Here is an 18652-nt window from a genome sequence, read left to right on the forward strand (position 1 = left end):
GAAATGTTGTCTTTAAAAATGACAAGTAAACAACTTGTAAGTTATGTTACAAGTATGACGACACTATCTATACTTCGCAATACTAGAGACTTACTGAGAGACTCCCTGACGTTTCTATTTTTCCCTGACTATTTTACTCCTGGGTTGTCACACATTTTCAATTCAAAACTCCCTGACGTTTCTATTTTTCCCTGACTATATTACTCCAGGGTTGTCACACATTTTCAATTCAAAACTCCCTGACGTTTCTATTTTTCCCTGACTATATTACTCCAGGGTTGTCACACATTTTCAATTCAAAACTCCCTGACGTTTCTATTTTTCCCTGACTGTATATATTAATTTGTAGAAATTTTCGAGAACGACGCGAGAATTGACTTCACTCGGTTAATTTTGCAGTCCATCTAGTCCTATTTAGTCGGTACTAAGCCTTTGACAGCGCCTCACCAGGCGTCGCTTTACCTCGAATCTATGACCTACGCCACTGCATGACAAGTTCCAGTTTGTAACCAGTGAAAAACTTATGGAGCATATCTTATGAACTTATGTAGCTTGTAATATAACTAGAACACTACAAAAGAGCGCCTGGGAACCGAGAGATATGAGGGTACTTTATGAAACGAAATAGAACCGTTAGTATTCCATAACTTTCATGACTTATTTACTTTTGTTTTGTTCTTTTTGGTTCGTTTAGAACTTTAGGCGAGGTTACAGATTTCATTAATTTTGAATGTTTTGTAACTAACGAAAGCGAGGGTTTTAAGAGAGAAAGAGATAGACGAACTCGGATGACCCTCTTGACACCAGAGCCGCCCTTACAGTTAGGGCAAACCGTATATACTTATTTACGTCCTCCTACTTAAAAAGAAATTTGGAAACAACAGCTACAACGATGATCTAATCAGTGTTTTATCTATTTCAATTTTGGCGTTGCTTCTTTCTCATTCTTCGTAATATATAAGAGATACACCTTTTTGATTTTCCAATTAGGTACGCGTGTTTCATTTTCAACCCAGCGATATGAGAAACAATTGATGTTTTGAAAGGTTTTTTGTTTTTCATAAATTCTCCAAGAAAATATAATATACAGAAGGCGTAGGTAAATTGAAAACGGGTTAGCTTCCGCTAACCTTAGTAAATTAAAGTAATTTAAAGGTAAAGTTTCATTAACTAACTTAAAGAGCGTAAACCGAAATAATTCAAAAATTTTAATTGGGGGTAAATAAACTGACAGTTCTGCCACAGATTTTTTTCACTGTAATTCCCTTCGGTAGCGCAAACAAAAAGGGATCCCTCGCTTGGGATGAATCATGTTACATAACTAAAGGATACAGAGTGTCATCCTTATTCTATCATCCCTTTTTGATACCATGAACTTGTTGACATTTCAAACCAATTTTAAAAGTCCCTGACTATTCCAGGCATACCATAGCAAACCGCGAACTATTTTTCATAGTCGAAAAACAATTCCATTGTTCCTTTAAAGGTTTCTAGAGTTAAATTTTTTCTTTAATTTTAACGGGATGTAAGACACATCATTCAAATTACATTGGTGGATAAGTTGACACCCAAGATTGCAAGTACTCTGTAAACCCGCCTTCGTCCACCTACGATAGGCGAGTAAACGACTCTTTAAACCCCGTTCAGTTCGTGTTCGCGATTCACACGTATCAGGACTAAGCCTTTCTCTTCAGTCCAATTAAAAACTCTTGACATCCGTTAATTTGAAAAGCCCCAAATTATAAAACAATTTACGTAAAAGCGAGAAAAGAGGAAAAATTCGCCCACGATACCCAACAATGCTTAATGTTTTTCCTTGCCAAAACGCAACCCTTGTAAATATATACTGATAAGTTCTAGAGGTACCACCCAAAAACCACCAAATCTGACTGTACATATATACCCATGCAGGTTGAGTTGAAAAAGAAGGTGAAATTTAACTTATTTCGCCCCTTATGATGAACGGATGAACTACTTTCGTATTCATGGGCACGCTAAACGGGTGGGAGGACGTTTGTTGTATCACGTTGTAAACTCTTTCTTGGTTTAATTTTTTAATATTTTTTTCTGTGATGGCGGTGTTATTGGTGATGATACAACTATACAACTTTACCGGAAATGGTAATTATTCTAATAGGTTTGGTTGGTACACACAAAATTAAGAATTAGAGAGTCAAGGATGAGTGTTAAAGTGTGAACTTCATACTTTGCATATGAAAGTATTTTTACTCGAATTGTGTAGGTCTTTAATTGTAAACTTATTTTCTTCCAGGGTTAGGTTAGGTATGGTTCCCTGCCACCAGAAGGGGATAATACAAGAAGGATGACACTCTGTATCCTCTTAATACTTTAGTTATGTAACATGATTCTTCCCAGGCTCAGGCACCCTTTTTGTTTGCTTTGCTACTCATCCAACTACAGATGGGTAACTATCGCACCGTGCTGGGGTATTCTATAACTGTTTAGTACAGCAATCATCCCACAAACCTTGATTGTATTGACTTAGGACAACAACGCACAAGCGCATGCGCCTTGGCAAATAGTTAAGCGCTAATAGAGAAATGATGAGGGAACTAGTTATCGCGTATGTGATTCGGTATAGTAACCTTGGGCACTCCAAATGTTTAGATGATGTTGGGAAGAATCATGTTACAATTACCCCGCTTTATGGTACACTTCTCTCGAAGAAAAGTATTATATACTTCCGTTGTCACCAATTTCTCATTAATTTCACTTCAATGCCAGTGAATAAAGTAAATAATAGCCCCTGGTTTCAAAAGTCGGGCAAGAGTTTGGTGTGTTGAGTACCTTTCTGTCTTGGACAACAAAGATATGGCTCCAAACAATGCGGAGCAAATTTGGGTGTCCTGGTAACTATGAAGTCCAAGGATCTATTAATTTTAGAAAGTGCGACAGTGTGTTAATTCTCACCCATAGCGAAATTGGTTCGTAGGTCGTAATTTCCAGCTTCTTTTTAAACTCTTTTGCTTTTCTAATCGGAGGGCGTTGATTCTCGTTAGTTGAAAGGCGAGAACTTAACAACTTTTTTTCTTTTTTTCACTAAAAACTAAGTTATACATGTACCTCTCTAACGCATTCTATACCACTGAATCAGGTGCTTTGTTAAACATTTTCTTCGACACCTTTTTTTTCAAACGGAATAAATTTAGATCGGGAATGTTTTTCTTAACCATGATTTCCATCTAGAGTCAGTTATAAGTTAAAGCATAAACCACGTATCTTGAGAGTGAAAAGCTGATTGACTGAAGTGTGATACATTCCCTGAATTACGAAGCGTGTTTTAAGGCAAATTAAACATAAATTTTAAAGACTTATTTAGCAATAGGGTTCGTATACACCTGGAAAACCTGGTAATATCAGGGTAATAAATTGTTGACTAAAACTCAGGATAATTTATAATTCTTAGAAAAATTCGGAGAAGATAATAATTTTTGGAAAATTTCAGGAAAAGTTATAATTCTTAGAAAAATTCGGAGAAGATAATAATTTTTGGAAAATTTCAGGAAAAGTTATAATTATTATTAAAATTCAGGGAAATTACTTGAGAATGTTTGCTATGAAGGGGTTGCTTCAACTATAAAACCACTCCCGTGGTTATTACTTAAAAAAAATTAAATATTAACACTCCTGCCGTTGTTAGGTGGCCTTGCACCTGGAAATGTCAGGGAAAACGGTTTTCAAAAAGTTTCGTGAACCTGCAGGTTAATTACGCAAAAATAAGTAACTTAATTAAAAAAAGGTAAGTGGTTTTTGCGTTAAGATAGTAATCTAAAAAACTTTCACTCGTTACGGTTTAAAAAAAAGGGATTTTTTTTCTTTCTTTGAAAATTGAAACTTGTTTAAAGAAGGTTAGGCCTATAAGTAATTAGAACACATCCTGTATTTTCATAATTAGACGACCTTTTACGTGGTAGTTAAAAGAGTTCAGAGTTAAAAAGAAGGCCCCGCCTAAGATAATAACATAATTTAAACTTCTTTCTTTGTAGCTCGCGTGCAAACGGATTAATCTTTTCATGGCGTTTTTTCCCTGATGAAGAGATTTTACCTCAAAAATATGGAGGAATTATAAAAATTTACATAATATAAAGAAAGCTTGAACAATTGGGTCTATAAAGATTAAGCCGGATTTATAAGCAATATATCAGGATGATGTAGCTATAAATAAGAAGTTTCTTATGAAATATACCGAAATATATATATATTGAGAATATTTAATCACAAATTCGCCATAACCTTTTTCTCACGAAATGAAGAATTTTAATAAATTTTTCGGTAACTAAAGGTTCAGTGTTAAAAGAATCAGGGATAGATTTAATTTTAGAAGTAGGAATGTAGAACAGAGTAATCTGTGCGCGCGTCAAAGTCCCGGACCCCTTCCACGGGACGGAGGGGTATCTCATAGAGACAGAGGTAAAAAGGAATTACGTGTTTTTCGCCGTCCCCGTCAGCAACGTCATCAAAACGTAATTTAAGTGAGCCAATGGGATAACTTAAAGTTTTCTTTACGTGTTGGAGGGAGGGGCTCTACACTGGGCTATGAGTCGGACTGAAGTAAATACTAATCGTTTTCCATTCCTACTTCTAAAATTAAATCTATCCCTGGATTTACATTATCTTTTCCACATAAACCACTTTAGAACTCTGGTTCTATTAGAGATACGGGATAACCCTTTGAGTATGTTATAGTCCTATTTGTCCCCTTTTAACGATACTAAATACTTGCGGTTACAACAATCAAGGCCAGAGTAATTAAGCATTCTTTCTCTAAATAGAGGCCTATCTAAAATATAATAAAGTTGTTGAAGAAAGAACTTATCAAAGACCAGAGAACGTTCGTGGCTCGAACCGGCTGTATCGCGTACACAGTTTCTTTCCTCAAACGTTATGGGTTCTTAGTTGAGGATATTTGAAGATAGCTTGATGTAGGAGGATTAAAAATCTTGACTTACGGTTATAAAAACGATCTGTCTATAAATTCGGGATCAAAAAAATAAAGAACGGGCCCTCAACGACATTAAAGTCACCGATAGACAAAGAGAGGGGTTAAGAAAATACTGGTTCTCAGTTGAAAATCCTTTCAAAATTACGCCATGACCAGCTTTAAATGGGACGAAGATCTTATAAGAATTAAGTATATATATATATAAACGAGAAGGGTTGCTGTACCTAAATAAGATCATCAAAGGAATAAAGGCGGGAAATAATCTACCCAAATTAGGGGAATTTATATATTCCCATAGTTCGCGCGCTATAGAAACCGAGAATTAACGTTAATCATTATCGGTTTAAACATATTAAATCAAATATAGGTTACGAAGGGCTTAAAATTTTTTTTAGCCGCGGCCAAAGAATAGAATGTGATTTAAATAAAGAATACTTATAGGCACTTGCTAATGGGATGGATAAAAACTTGTCTAGATCGTAAAATAGACGCCTAAAAGTCGCGCGAAAATTTTGTCGGATTATGAAAAGACATCAACGATGTTACCTCTTAAATTTAAAGATTGTTCACCATTTTTTTTGTAGCGCTTTCTGGTAGTTTGGCAACCTTTTCTTAGGAATATCGAATTAAAGTGGTAGTGAATTGGGATTAACTTAATTTGTAAATGCACGCTATTTTCAAAAGAACTTTAAAAGGGACAACTAGACCAACTTTATTTAAGTTTCAAAATTTTTCGAAATTATAGCAAACCATGTCTGGCACGTGTGTTTCTAGTTTTAAAGCGAGTATCAGGTATCTTCCAGGTTAATTTCAATTGTAAGTTAAGTGGTTTTTGCTCGAAATCAAGTCCACGCGCATTCATCACGAGATTGACTTTGTGTTAAAGGATTAGACAAAGGAGATTTCAAGCTATAGACCGAGATAAAAGAAACCTATAACAAGCTTAGGATTATATTTCATTCTTTTCTTTGTTATTTCTTACAAATAGTCTTAGCGTGGAATAATAAATTCAACGGGTTCAACGTCACCTTTGACCCTGGGTGTCTAGTGACTGGTCTCGTAAACAAGGGGTCAAAACAGCGGGGAAAGACCTGATGGGTGATTTTCATTGTTTGCCGAAATTTTTTTACGAGACTTGATTTTTCGTGTCTTTGGGATTTAATACAAATACTATATCAAGTCTCTATCCAGGAAGCGAATAATTTAGAACTCATAAATATACCACAAGACACAAGTTCAAAAAACCTGAAGGTTGGAATTTCAGAAAATTATAAACCAACAGTTTTATTTTCTGTTAAGATCTTAGTCTTATTTCGTAGAAAATACAACGCAATAAATATAGATTGTGAATTATTTCCTAACAATTCTTCGAAAATATTATCACCTAATTTAATTGTGTAATTATTAAGATCCAATCTGTTTTAATAAGAAAATTGCGCAATCTTTTGGTAATAACAACCGTAATCGCGACGAAATCGTAGTGACTTTTCTAAATGTAATCTAACATCGTTTGAACAAATGTTAATATTCCCAAGTGAACCAGACAGTAAGAGATATTAACCGTTACTATAAATATAGAATATTGGCTGAATTATTCATCAGTTTCCAAGAGATTCCCATTTCTAGCTCATTGGATTGAAGATGCTGTCCTACGTTGTACTTTTCACCCTCTGTGGTAAGCCTAAAAGGTCTAGGTTTTTTTAAAAAATGGCGCGACGTTAATAATATTTTTTTGTGTTCAGGTGCCGCTTTGGCCGCCACTTCTCAAGACTCTAACATCTACATTGACACCGTCTTGACCAACGTCTACCCAAATGAAGCCAGGTCTAGCAACTTGGTTCCCTTGAAGTTCCCCGACTTCCAGACCGAATTCAAAGACAAGGTATATAGTATTGGGGGGAAAAATAACTAAACCTAACACCGCAAAGGCTTAATATTTAATGAAATACAGGTTGCTTTCGTCAGCGTTAAAGTGAAGAACAGTTTCAAACAAGGAACCCTGGATGGTTTATTGAGCATTTCCCGTGCCCGCGATTGCAGCGCCCCTTTCAACAAATTTGGTAACATCGTCGTCAACTGCACTTTGAGTTTGGATGGTCTCTACTTGGAATACAAAGTCGACATCAAGTACGGAAAATTGCCCACCGTTGAAGCTAAGGTCAAGACCGTCATCGACAGAACCCTGATCGCCGTTGAAATCACCTCTAGCCGAGCTGCAAACCGTCCCACTTTTAGCAGCTTCCAAGTAAGTACTTGAACTTACGAAATAATTCCCCTTTCAGTACAAAACCTAACATCTGTCTATAACTTAATTAGATCACTAGCCTGGGTGAACGTCACAACACCTTCACCGGTTTGGGACCAATTAACAAGCAATTGAAAGCTTTGGAATCTGGATACAATGAAAATGTTTCCAAGAACTTGGATGTTCTCCTGAGGTACGACTTCCAACGAGCTCTCAGCAACGCTATCGCACGCAACCCACTTCCTCTCCCATAAACAAAATACTTTTACAATGTGTAACGAAAATTAATAAAGACTTTTTTGATAAAGAAATATACTAGATATTTGATTTCCTTAATGTGCCTTAATTTAATGTGAATTCATAGTTTGGAATCAGCTACTGTTTTATTTGTCAATTCTTATCCATTGTCAATAGAAAATTAAAATTCAGGTCTACTCAGAAAATTTTAAATCACCCAATCAAGTGTAATTGGGCCTTATCAAATCTTGTCGCACCTTTGGCATGCAACAAATGTCCATTTTCCCTTGAGAAAATGACAGTGATAACGACGGTTTTTCGCCTATAAATAAGGCATCCTCAATAATAACACGACTATACTAGTGTTTGGAAGGGCTTTAAACATGTTGTTCTACTTTGCTATCATCGCTTTGGTCTGTGGTATGTTTTTCATAAAGAATTTGACAATAAAAAAATGTTAATTCTGTTCAATTACTTTTACTAGCTGCCTTTGGCGCTTCCCCTCGGGATTCTAACAACTATGTTGACAGCGTTTTAAACAACGTCTATCCCAATGAAGCCAGAGATGCCAAAATGACACCAGCGAAATTCCCAAACTTTGAAACCGAATTTAAGGATAAGGTATATATTTAACGACGCTCATGAAGAATTAATTGAGAATTTAAGATTAAATATATTCAATTAGGTTGCTTTCGTTAGTGTCAAAGTGAAGAACACCTTTAAGAATGGTACCTTAGAAGGACTGTTGAACATTACCCGCGCTCGGGATTGCGGCGCCCCTTTTAACAAACCCGGTAACAACATCGCCTTCAATTGCACCTTAAGTTTGGACAACCTCTACATGGAACACAAAGTGGATATCAAGTATGGCAAACTTCCCACTGTCGAAGCCAAAGTGAAAACCGACATCGATAGAACTTTAATCGCCATTGAAGTAACAGCCAATAGGGGCAACAATTACCCGACTTTAACTGTCTTTCAAGTAAGTTAAATATCACGACATCTTGAATGACTCACCGTGATAGCCTAGCTTCTATTATTCAAACAGGTCACCAATCTTGGTCAACTACGTAACACCTTCACTGGTTTGGGACCATTGAACAAACAGCTAAAAGCCTTGGAATCTGGATTCAACACTAAAGCTCAAAGGAATTTGGAATTTAGTTTGAATGTGCAATTGAAAGACGCCTTAAGTAAAGCTGTCTTTAGACGACCACTTCCTCTTCCATAAACGTAACCAAAATGTATATACTTGCGTTTAAAAAATAAAGATTCTTAATAAAGGGTCTTCCTTCTTATATATTTTCGTAATGTCATAAGATATGTTCCATAAGTTTATCACTGGTTGCAAACGGGAGCTTGCCATGAAGTGACGTAGGTCATAGATTCGAGGTGAAGCGACGCCTGCATGGTGAGGCGCTGTCAAAGGCTTAGTACAGACTAAATAGGATTAGATGGACTGCCAAATTAACCGAGTGTAGGACTTCAATTCTCGCTTGTCGTTCTCGAACTAGCTCTCAGTAAGTCTCTAGCATTACGAAGTATGGGAAGTGTCACACTTATGGAACATATCTTATAAATTTATGATATTATTGTTACCTTACTTATTAAATAACGTTACCAAAAATTAATTAAATACTAATTTCCATTAAAACAATTAACCTAGACACTCATTATCCACTTGACTGAGTCCCGTTTTCTTTAATATAATTTAAAACAAAACAATTACTTCTCACGATATATCAAGTCGAGTCTCCCTATATCAAATTACCCATTTTTTTCTATACTAACCCTCGAGATAGTCTAGTGGTATTTTAGACAATGAGGTTCGCCAGTATACGGTTCGTGAGAAAGTTGCTCTTATTTCAATACCGTTCTATCTAATCTCTCTTTGGATTTATGCCTACCGGGCTTCTTCGGATAGCTAGAGTATCAAGGGTCACGGCTTGTTGAGAAGTAAATAAAAAAATATGGTGGGACGGAACTCAGTATCAACCGAGACGTTGCAGCGTCTATACCCAACGCGTTTGAAGCATTTTTTAAGGGTGTGGAAGACAGTAATAATTTAAATCAGGTGGATTACCCAACGAATGTTCTTCACTTATTTTTTGGGTGGACCCTTTAACCCCGAGTGTATATACCCTACTTAACTAAAGCACATTTGTTACCTAAATCGTATGCGCTGTTTTTTTTTTAACAAAAAGTGGGGGTTTCACCTGTTGAGACAAATTTCGAAATATATACACTCGCGCTTATGGTCCATTTCCCATGTATTCGTTTAGGGTTAAGTTAAAACAGGTATATATAATTTAAACCATAAGTTTATAAGATATATTCCATAAGTATGACACTTGATATACTTCGTAATGCTAGAAACTTACAGCTCGAGCTAGTTCGAGAACGATAAGCGAGAATTGAAGTCCTAAACTCGGTTAATTTTGCAGGACTTCCATCTTCCTATTTTGTCTGTTCTAAGCCTTTGACAGCGCCCAGTCACCAGGCGTCGCTTTACCTCAAATCTATGACCTACATCACTTTAAGAGAAGCTCCAGTTTGTAACCAGTGACAAACTTATGTAACATATCTTATGAATGTACGTTTAAACTTCTTCATTAGGTGCCCACCTCCAAAATTACCCCGAAAGAGAAAGAAAGAGAGAGGGGAGAAGAGAACCAGGTTTCATTTGAAACAAACCACCATAAGCATCCCAAGACCCTAATTTACAAAAACCATAAAACCCACCTACAAAAAAACATACACAAACAAAGACTAGCATTAATAACGGGCAAACCACCGAAAACGAGAGGTCAAAACAAACCAGGTTATAGTTTCATCCGAATTCATCCGACCAAATATTTCCCACATCAATCTAAAAACCGCATAGACTCTGCTTCCTCCAAATACCCAACCCTTATTAGGACCTTTTGAAAACTAATAAAAACACAAGGCACTAGACGTTGGGCACGAAAAATAAAACGTTATTTCTTGAGAAAGGAAGGTATACCCGAGTTCCCACTCTTTTTTTTCTCCCCCTTCTCCATATAGATAACATTGGCGGTATACGTGTCTTAAAAGATAACCAAAACCAAACCCCCTATCTCACACCGCGATTATTCACTAATTCACCTAAAACCCTGAAGCTATTTAGACTTAAGGCCTATACTCTAGGGTTTCCGGAGCCTGAAGCCATTCCATATTTTCCATATTTTAAAATTTAATATATTTATACCATACATGAATATAAACCGTTTCCAAAATCAATGAAGCATGATAAAGGGTAGTTTACAATGTTACCTCACCATATTCGGACACAGTTCTATTAGGCTGCGATTTGAAGTGTCAGCACTAAGAAAATAAGTTAAAATATTACTCCCACTAAGGTTACTAAATCCTTCAGCTCTGCATTTGTAGCAGTTCAATCAATATTCATAGCAGAAATAAACTAATTCTTACATACTTTCTAACGTCCGGAGTTATACATTGATACTGTCAGGGAACCATAACTTAAAATAGAAGGAAGGTATAATACACCATGTCGATGAATCTATAAGGGTGAACTACTCTTTCCATCTCGCTTTTTAGCGTCTGCGCTGTACGTTCAGTGTTTTTGGATCTTTAGAGTGTGCAAAAATTGCAATGGGAGGTCACGCGAATGACGAAAGCTAGACACGAGGCAAAAATACCTTGTACAATCAACCCTCTCGGGTAAAAAGGGGAACTAAATAATCAAACACGTGCGTGGTCGACCTGGAGAAATAGGGGATTGTAAAAAAGATTAGGAGGGCAAACAAATAGTGGGGAAGGCACTAAAAAGTGTTTCGTCACGTGGTGCAGCTGTTTTGAACCTTTGAGCAGACGCTCCTTTAGGACAACTTTAAGAACCAAGGCCGGATTAAAAATATCGTTCTCACCTTCAGTAAGTTCAGTTTTAAATTAAAACGTTTAATTATCTGCAGCGCCCAAATCCAAATCCACAAAATAAAGTTTTCAGTTAGGCCTTGTCCCTCCAAAAAAAAAGATTATGGGCGGGGGAGGGGGTGTAGTAGGACGTTTTAAATATGTCCAGCCTTCTTTTTAAAGTTATCTGGCAGTACTGAAAACACTTTCACGTGACCTCTTTCTTTTTTACAATCCCCTATTATTCCTTCCTTCTATTTTAAAATATGTCTCCCTGATACGTTTCGACCTCCCCCTCTATATATGAAAAATTCAAATCATTATCTACTTGCTTGTAATAAGCGTTTAAGAGGGTTATTAAGAATGACCCCCTCCATCCCCTGATTGTAGTAAAAGAGTGTATATCTGTCCATTTAAGAGAAGTATATAATCGTACGGACCCTCGGGCTATCACGATATCATCTTTCTTAAGTTTTTTTTATTTCTCTCTCTTTTTTTCTATTTGCGAAATCGTTTCATTGTACTTTTTATTTAGTAATAGTTGAGCACGCTTTATTAGCAAGCGCTAAGTCGCCGTGCATTGCCATTAATAATTCCTAACGTATCTCTCACCGGTAATTGTTAACAGGGTGTTTCAGTTTCATGCTAACATCTCAAGATTAAGCTAAATTCCGATTAGAAAAACCCTCAGATTGATTTGTTTTTTTGTCAATAATGCTCTCATAGCGTTATCTAGCAGAAGGGGACCAATAGAAGAAGGATGACACTCTGTATACTCTTAATACTTTAGTTATGCAACATGATTCTTGAAGACAACTATTATATGGTTCTTTAGTAGTAAAAATTTGGTGTTTCAAAGAAAAGATAATTAAGAATGGTATGACAATTGGAGTTTTTGGGAAATTAAACTAATTGTATACGTAATTACGTTACGTAACTTGATCACAAACGTTTCGAATTTATTTATAACTTAATTACAAGAATTTTAAGGATTAAAATCACGCTGTAGAAAATCTTAAACACCCTGTACGCGTCGTAATCCTGAACCCTAAAATAAACGCCTTTATCATGCAATGCATGGTAATTTTTTTACCCTTCTAATTTTGTCTAATTAATGGGATTACGTCCTTTTTTTCTTTGTTCATTTTGCTATGGGAATAAAGGATGAGTTTGTTTATTAAATTGTTAGTCTGGGGACGTTTAAAAATTAAGAGTTAATAATCGTTTAGGCCTTTGACGGACGAGTCCGTATCATCATCCCTTGAGGGTCCATTCTTTATTCTTTTTATCTAAATTCCAGAACCAGGTATGTGTACGTGCGTGTCGTATATTTTGTTTCGCGGTTTTCAACTCTCTTAAAACATTTAGTGAAGATGGATGATAAATGTTTCAAGACGCTTCGAGGTATTACAATTAGTGACGGTTAAAGTACCGCGTGATTTACATCGTAACTTATAATTTAACAAGGTTAAATAATTTATTGTTCTACCAATATAATTTAACCACATTAAACGAATCGATTTTTAATTAATTTCCCCTGAAGAAACTGGAATAATGATTAATACTCAGGCACAGTTCTCGCGCCAAAACCAATATTTTCCCGCCAAAAACTATTCTACAACGCAGTTCCTATATATAACTTCAATTAGAAGCGGGAACCACGTGCTTCTCAGGCATAGTTTTCGCGCCAAAACCATATTTTCCCGCCAAAAACTATTCTATTACTCAGTCAACGTATATATAACTTAAAGGAGACGGGAACCACGTGCTTCTCAGGCATAGTTTTCGCGCCAAAACCAATATTTTCCCGCCAAAAACTATTCTACCACGCAGCTCCTATATATACCTTCAACGACAAGGAGGACTAAGTGCTTCTCATGCATAGTTTTCGCGCCAAAATCATATTTTCCGCCAAAACCACCCAGTTCCTCCAAAACATTAATTATGAAAACCACAATGCATCCCAAAACGGTATAATGAATCTAATACTACCATAAACGCATCGCGAATCACGGGCCCTACATCCGGAAAATATTATTACGCGTTACCAAAATCACGCTCACGAAAGCGATATGAAAAGTCACCCATAACCTTCTCTAACCTACATAATCACCGCGTGTATCCACCCGCAGATTCACCCTCTCCGTACCAAGGTCTCTTGTCACTGTAAACCAAATTAAATTACTTATATCTTTAGGCTATGGATCAAGGACAAATAACATGGACATATTAAATCGCATTAACGCGTCTAATGGGCTTATCTCCTGCACGCATGCACTCAAACGTTTTAAGGGATTTTAAGTCATATCAAAGACGATTTGATAGAATAAAATTAACCTGAAATATAGCTAATGGTATTAAGCAATGGTTCCGAAGGTGGTAGTATCCGTTTTGTGTCAGGGGAAAATTTCAAAGAAAGAATAACTTCAACTTATTATCTATTAAAGTATTTACAGCTTTCTGATTATATTCAGTGGAGCGCGTTAAGCGGTCGTTTAAACGCTTAATGCCCTCAAACAAAAAGGTCCATAGTTGGGGATAATATATAATAAAAGGTCATCCTTAATTACATCTTCCTACCACCTTTTAGTCCGAAACAATATGAGTCAATGTTAGTCACAAAATAGGATGTTTGGACCCTCTTCTAATAACGCAAAAAGGAAACGCGTGATACTCGATCAAACCACCCATGATATATTTTCTAAAATACAGGGAGTTTTTGATAAGTCTGCCATAAATTAAAGGGAATGAGAAGCTTCGTTTTAAAAACCTCTGATTTATATAACAAAAGATAGAATTAATTTCTGTGAATTGAAAAATATCAAGCCTTTAATTCTCCGATTTCTGGTTATTTGGCAATATGCATTTGAAAATACTTAATATGAAATTATTTGAAATCCACTTTTTATGAAAGGCTAAAACGTTTCCCGTAGGCTGACGTCACAGATATATTTTTCACGTGAGATGGTGCCACTCTCTCTGCTATCAGACCCAGAATTTAGACTGGCGAGAAGCTCGAGACGCCTATAGGATTCCCGCGCTTTTTTTCCTCACGTCATAGTGATGTTATGAAACCAATTAAATTAGAAATCATTGTCTGAATCAGTTTCTTAATTAAATTTAAGGAGTCATTCGTAAAATACTCCATCCAATATTAACTTGAGAACAGTGTCCCTTAGGTCAAACAAAATGGAGATAGAAGTTACATTTTCGACTCAAAATCGTGCACCTAAAGAAACATCCCCCATAATTTATGGCAGACTTATCAGAAACACCGTATACAATGTTTAATAACAATCTTTGTTGTATAAAACCTTGGAGAAATATATTTCATTGGGCCTTAATTTTATAAAACAATAAAATAATACACCCCCGTTTCAACGAAAGGATGTTAAATCTGGGCTTCTGTTTTTCAAGCTTTAGTAATTACCATAGTAGTCATTAAATAAGGAATATTATTCTACGCTTCCAATGAGTTTATTGTTTACTTAAGTGTACTACCGGTTGAGGATATTACATTGATTTCGAGATAAGAGAATATCCTCTCTCTTTCTCTCTCTCTCTAGCTCACTCACTTTCTGATGTAATTTTAAAAGTTACGCAGGTTTTTTAAACATTAAAAGGGTTTAACTTTAATTACGGGGTTTTAAGTTTTTAAAGAAAAATGAAGCCACATAAATCATTTCAACTATATATCTTTATAGCGTTACTCGACTTAAAAGGTGGAAAGTATATTATTATATTTATATTATTATTTTTTTTTTCATAGAAAATTAAAAATTCAAGAAGTTTAATTACAGGGTTGGTTAATTTTAATTAATTAGGTTTCCTTGCTTTAATTGTCTTAATATTAGCGAAAGACAAGTTTTAAATGGTTTATCTTAGTGTGTGGTGATTTTAAATGAGTTTATTTCAACGTTGGCGATTTTAAATGGATTTATCTCAACGTAAAGCAGTTTTAAATGGATTTATCTCAACATAAAGCAGTTTTAAATGGATAAATCTCAGTGTCTTGCGATTTTAAATGGATAAATCTCAGTGTCTTGCGATTTTAAATGGATTAATCTCAGTGTCTTGCGATTTTAAATGGATTAATCTCAGTGTCTTGCGATTTTAAATGGATTATCTCAGTGCCTTGCGATTTATTTTAAATGGATTAATCTCAGTGTCTTGCGATTTTAAATGGATTAATCTCAGTACCTGGCGATTTTAAATGAATTTATCTCAGTACCTGGCGATTTTTAATGGATTTATCTCAGTACCTGGCGATTTTTAATGGATTTATCTCAGTACCTGGCGATTTTAAATGGATTTATCTCAATACCTGGCGATTTTAAATGGATTTATCTCAACTTCCAACGATTTTAAACCACTTTATCTCAACTTCCAACGATTTTAAACCAATTAGCTCAACGTCCACGAGTTCATCTTAATTTTTAACGTTTATAGCGAAATTTTATTTAAATATAGCAAATCTAATTTTAATAACCTTTAACTTCAAATAAATTTTCCCTTCACAAAATACACTTAAAATATGTTTGTTAAATTCAAATTATCTCATCATTAAACTCATGTTTCCCTTACCCAACAGAAATATAAAAAAAACCCAAAAACCATTGTATCCCTACACATTGTAGTGAAGCCCCGTGGCTGGACATTTTTAAGTATAATATTTTTAAAATAATTTGGTGTTATTTACCTCAACCAATAGGGTGTTTCGAATTAGGCAAACCAGGAAACTGCGTATAGCAAGCATCCTTCTCCCAAAGTTAAAATTCCAACCCCTTTAAAAAATTTCGATAAATATTTTTAAATTCAATAGCTAAAGAATGTCGACTTTCTCTCTTATATATATATATAAATAAAAGAAATTTAATTATACTTTGCAGGGGAAGCTTTCTTAAATTGACGGTGCTGGTGCAAGGGTTTCACGTGTTCGACCTTCCTTTTGAAAGTACTTAAAAGCGTAACCACGCTTTATTATTTAGGTGTTTCAAAAGCGAAAATATCGTTTATTTCTCTAGATTTTTTGGTCGCTTTCCAAAGGCCCACGTTCTAAAACTCCGGGTCGAGACGCAAAAACTCGAAAATGTACTAAATTATTACCTTATGATGAGAGTATCTAGGAATAAGGTGGCGCTATTGTATTGTCCGTATTAAAATAATTTCTTAAAACAGTATACAAAAATCAAGTGCAGACAGGGATAGATTTAATTTTAGAAGTAGGAATGGAGAACGGTTAGTATTTACTTCAGTTCGACTCATAGCCCAGTATAGAGCCCTCCCTCCAACACGTATCGAAAAGTTTAAATTATCTTATTGGCTCACTTAAACTACGTATTGATGACGTTGCTTACGCGGACGGCGAAAATTACGTAATTCCTCTTTACCCTCTGTCGCTACGACCCGCCTCTTCTTTCATTCCCCCGCGTCCCGTGGAAGGGGGTCCGGGACGCGCGCCCCGATTTCTCTGTTCTCCATTCCTACTTCTAAAATTAAATCTATCCCTGACAAAAATAAAGGGAAGATAAAGAAATTTATAATTTTTCCTTCTGTTGGTTTTTAATTCAAGAAGTTTTAATTCTTGAATATTCAATTATAATTAAAGAGCGCGGACCATGATACGTTAAAAGAGGCACACCAAATTCCTTAAAGGTATGGCGGCGACCACCACTATACCACCACCACCAAAATCGTGAATCTAATGGCAAGCGGGTTAAGAAGTGTATAAGAAGGAACAAGCTTTTTTCATGGTCTTTACTCGGCTATATAGCAACCAGCACTTTTACTTTTAATTCCGCATCTGCTCTTTTCTAATTTCTAATTTCGCTTATTTTCCACCAAAAAAATACAACCCACCTCTCACGGAGAGCACGCGCGTAAATGCAGAGCGGGTTATTGAATCATAATTTTTACCAAAGACGCAAAAAAACACCGAGAGTAAAAAAAAAAAGAACAAACCTCCAAGTAAGGAGCCCCCATTTCATTTATTTTTCCTTTTAAATTTTACGCGGTTTCTAAAAGTATTTTGATATGATATCCCACGGCCGGCTGGCGATCGTTTGATCAAATAAAGTTTTCTATAATGAAACTGCTTTTATCAGGTACTATTAGGGATAGATTTAATTTTAGAAGTAGGAATGGAGAACGGTTAGTATTTATTTGAGTCCGACTCATAGCCCAGTATAGAACCCCTCCCTCGAACACGTAACGATAAGTTTAAATTATCTTAACGTTTTGATGACGTTGCTGACGGGGACGGCGAAAATACGTAATTCATTTTTACCTCTGTCGCTATGACCCGCCACTTCTTTCATACGCCTCCGTCCCTTGGAAGGGGGTCCGGGACTTTGACGCGTGCCCACTTTACTCTGTTCTCCATTCCTACTTCTAAAATTATTTCTATCCCTGGTACTATCTAAAACTACAATACTTCATTTTTTGTTTAGACTGACGAATTGTTTTAGACATCGCCCCTTGACCATTGGAAAATAGGGTCATTTAAGGATAAAATACCAATTTTAGGGTAGATTAACGATCTTGCAGAAAAATAGGGACTTTAGGGGCCAAAGTTTTAAAATTAACATTGTGAAAATCGCAAAACATTTTCAAATATCAAGGATAATACGCCATGAGCCGCTTGTTTACGCGAAGGGGGTGTATGTAAGTATGTTTAATGAATACTCTGAACGGCTATGGGACCGTCACGAAGTGTACCTCTGGTGTCACGGCAAAACCTCGTGTATTCCAAGCGCGGCGAGTTATGCGGTATATAACTCCCGCACACTAAAAGCTGCGATTCACGTGTTTCTAGAACTAAAACAGCTAGGCCTATAAGCAACGGATCTTTTTCCAAACCAATATATCCCCGGGATCGAGACCTTCCAAAAGAGAAAAGAGAAAGAGAGAGAGAGAGATTGACCTACACGACGATGACCTTTCTCTACCCCCTCCCTCCCTTCATCTTCCCATAGCGCGCTACACATTTTTAATTTGCCAAAAAAGAAGAAAATGGAAAGTTATGCCTTGCGTAACATTATTTCGAGCTCGGGGTTAGAGAAGCTAACCTTCGTTCTATTTATTAGAAATAAGAGAAACCGCGTGAGTTTGCGGTGAGCGAAACAAACCATTCTACTCAAAACGACATCATCGAAAGTAAAATTTAATTTATTTAAAGGGGAGTGCATGGAATTTTTCTTAAATAAAAGCGTATAGCCCAATTTTTACTTTTGAATATTTACGAGTTGCTCTACAAACGAGCTAGTTCATACATAAGATTATAAGATATGTTCCATAAGTATGACGACACT

At 36.0% G+C, this 18652-nt stretch overlaps 2 protein-coding genes across 2 annotated transcripts; both read left to right on the top strand.

Annotated features, from left to right (window-relative positions):
• Window positions 1-6513: 6513 nt before the first annotated feature.
• LOC149602669 (uncharacterized) lies at window positions 6514-7547 on the top strand. The gene is made up of 4 exons (XM_089860856.1): window positions 6514-6638; window positions 6706-6845; window positions 6915-7208; window positions 7280-7547. The coding sequence occupies exons 1-4, from the start codon at window positions 6605-6607 to the stop codon at window positions 7460-7462; spliced, it is 651 nt and encodes a 216-aa protein (XP_089716982.1). The 5' UTR covers window positions 6514-6604; the 3' UTR covers window positions 7463-7547.
• Window positions 7548-7841: 294 nt separating this feature from the next.
• LOC149602670 (uncharacterized) lies at window positions 7842-8676 on the top strand. The gene is made up of 3 exons (XM_089860823.1): window positions 7842-8066; window positions 8131-8427; window positions 8494-8676. Exons 1-3 carry the CDS (start codon window positions 8019-8021, stop codon window positions 8674-8676), a joined length of 528 nt encoding a protein of 175 aa, XP_089716949.1. The 5' UTR covers window positions 7842-8018.
• The last annotated feature ends 9976 nt before the right edge of the window (window positions 8677-18652 follow it).

Source organism: Phalangium opilio, unplaced genomic scaffold, assembly GCF_054372755.1.
Source record: "Phalangium opilio isolate 3A_F unplaced genomic scaffold, DU_Popi_V2 ptg000354l_1, whole genome shotgun sequence".
Lineage (NCBI taxonomy): Eukaryota > Metazoa > Arthropoda > Arachnida > Opiliones > Phalangiidae > Phalangium > Phalangium opilio.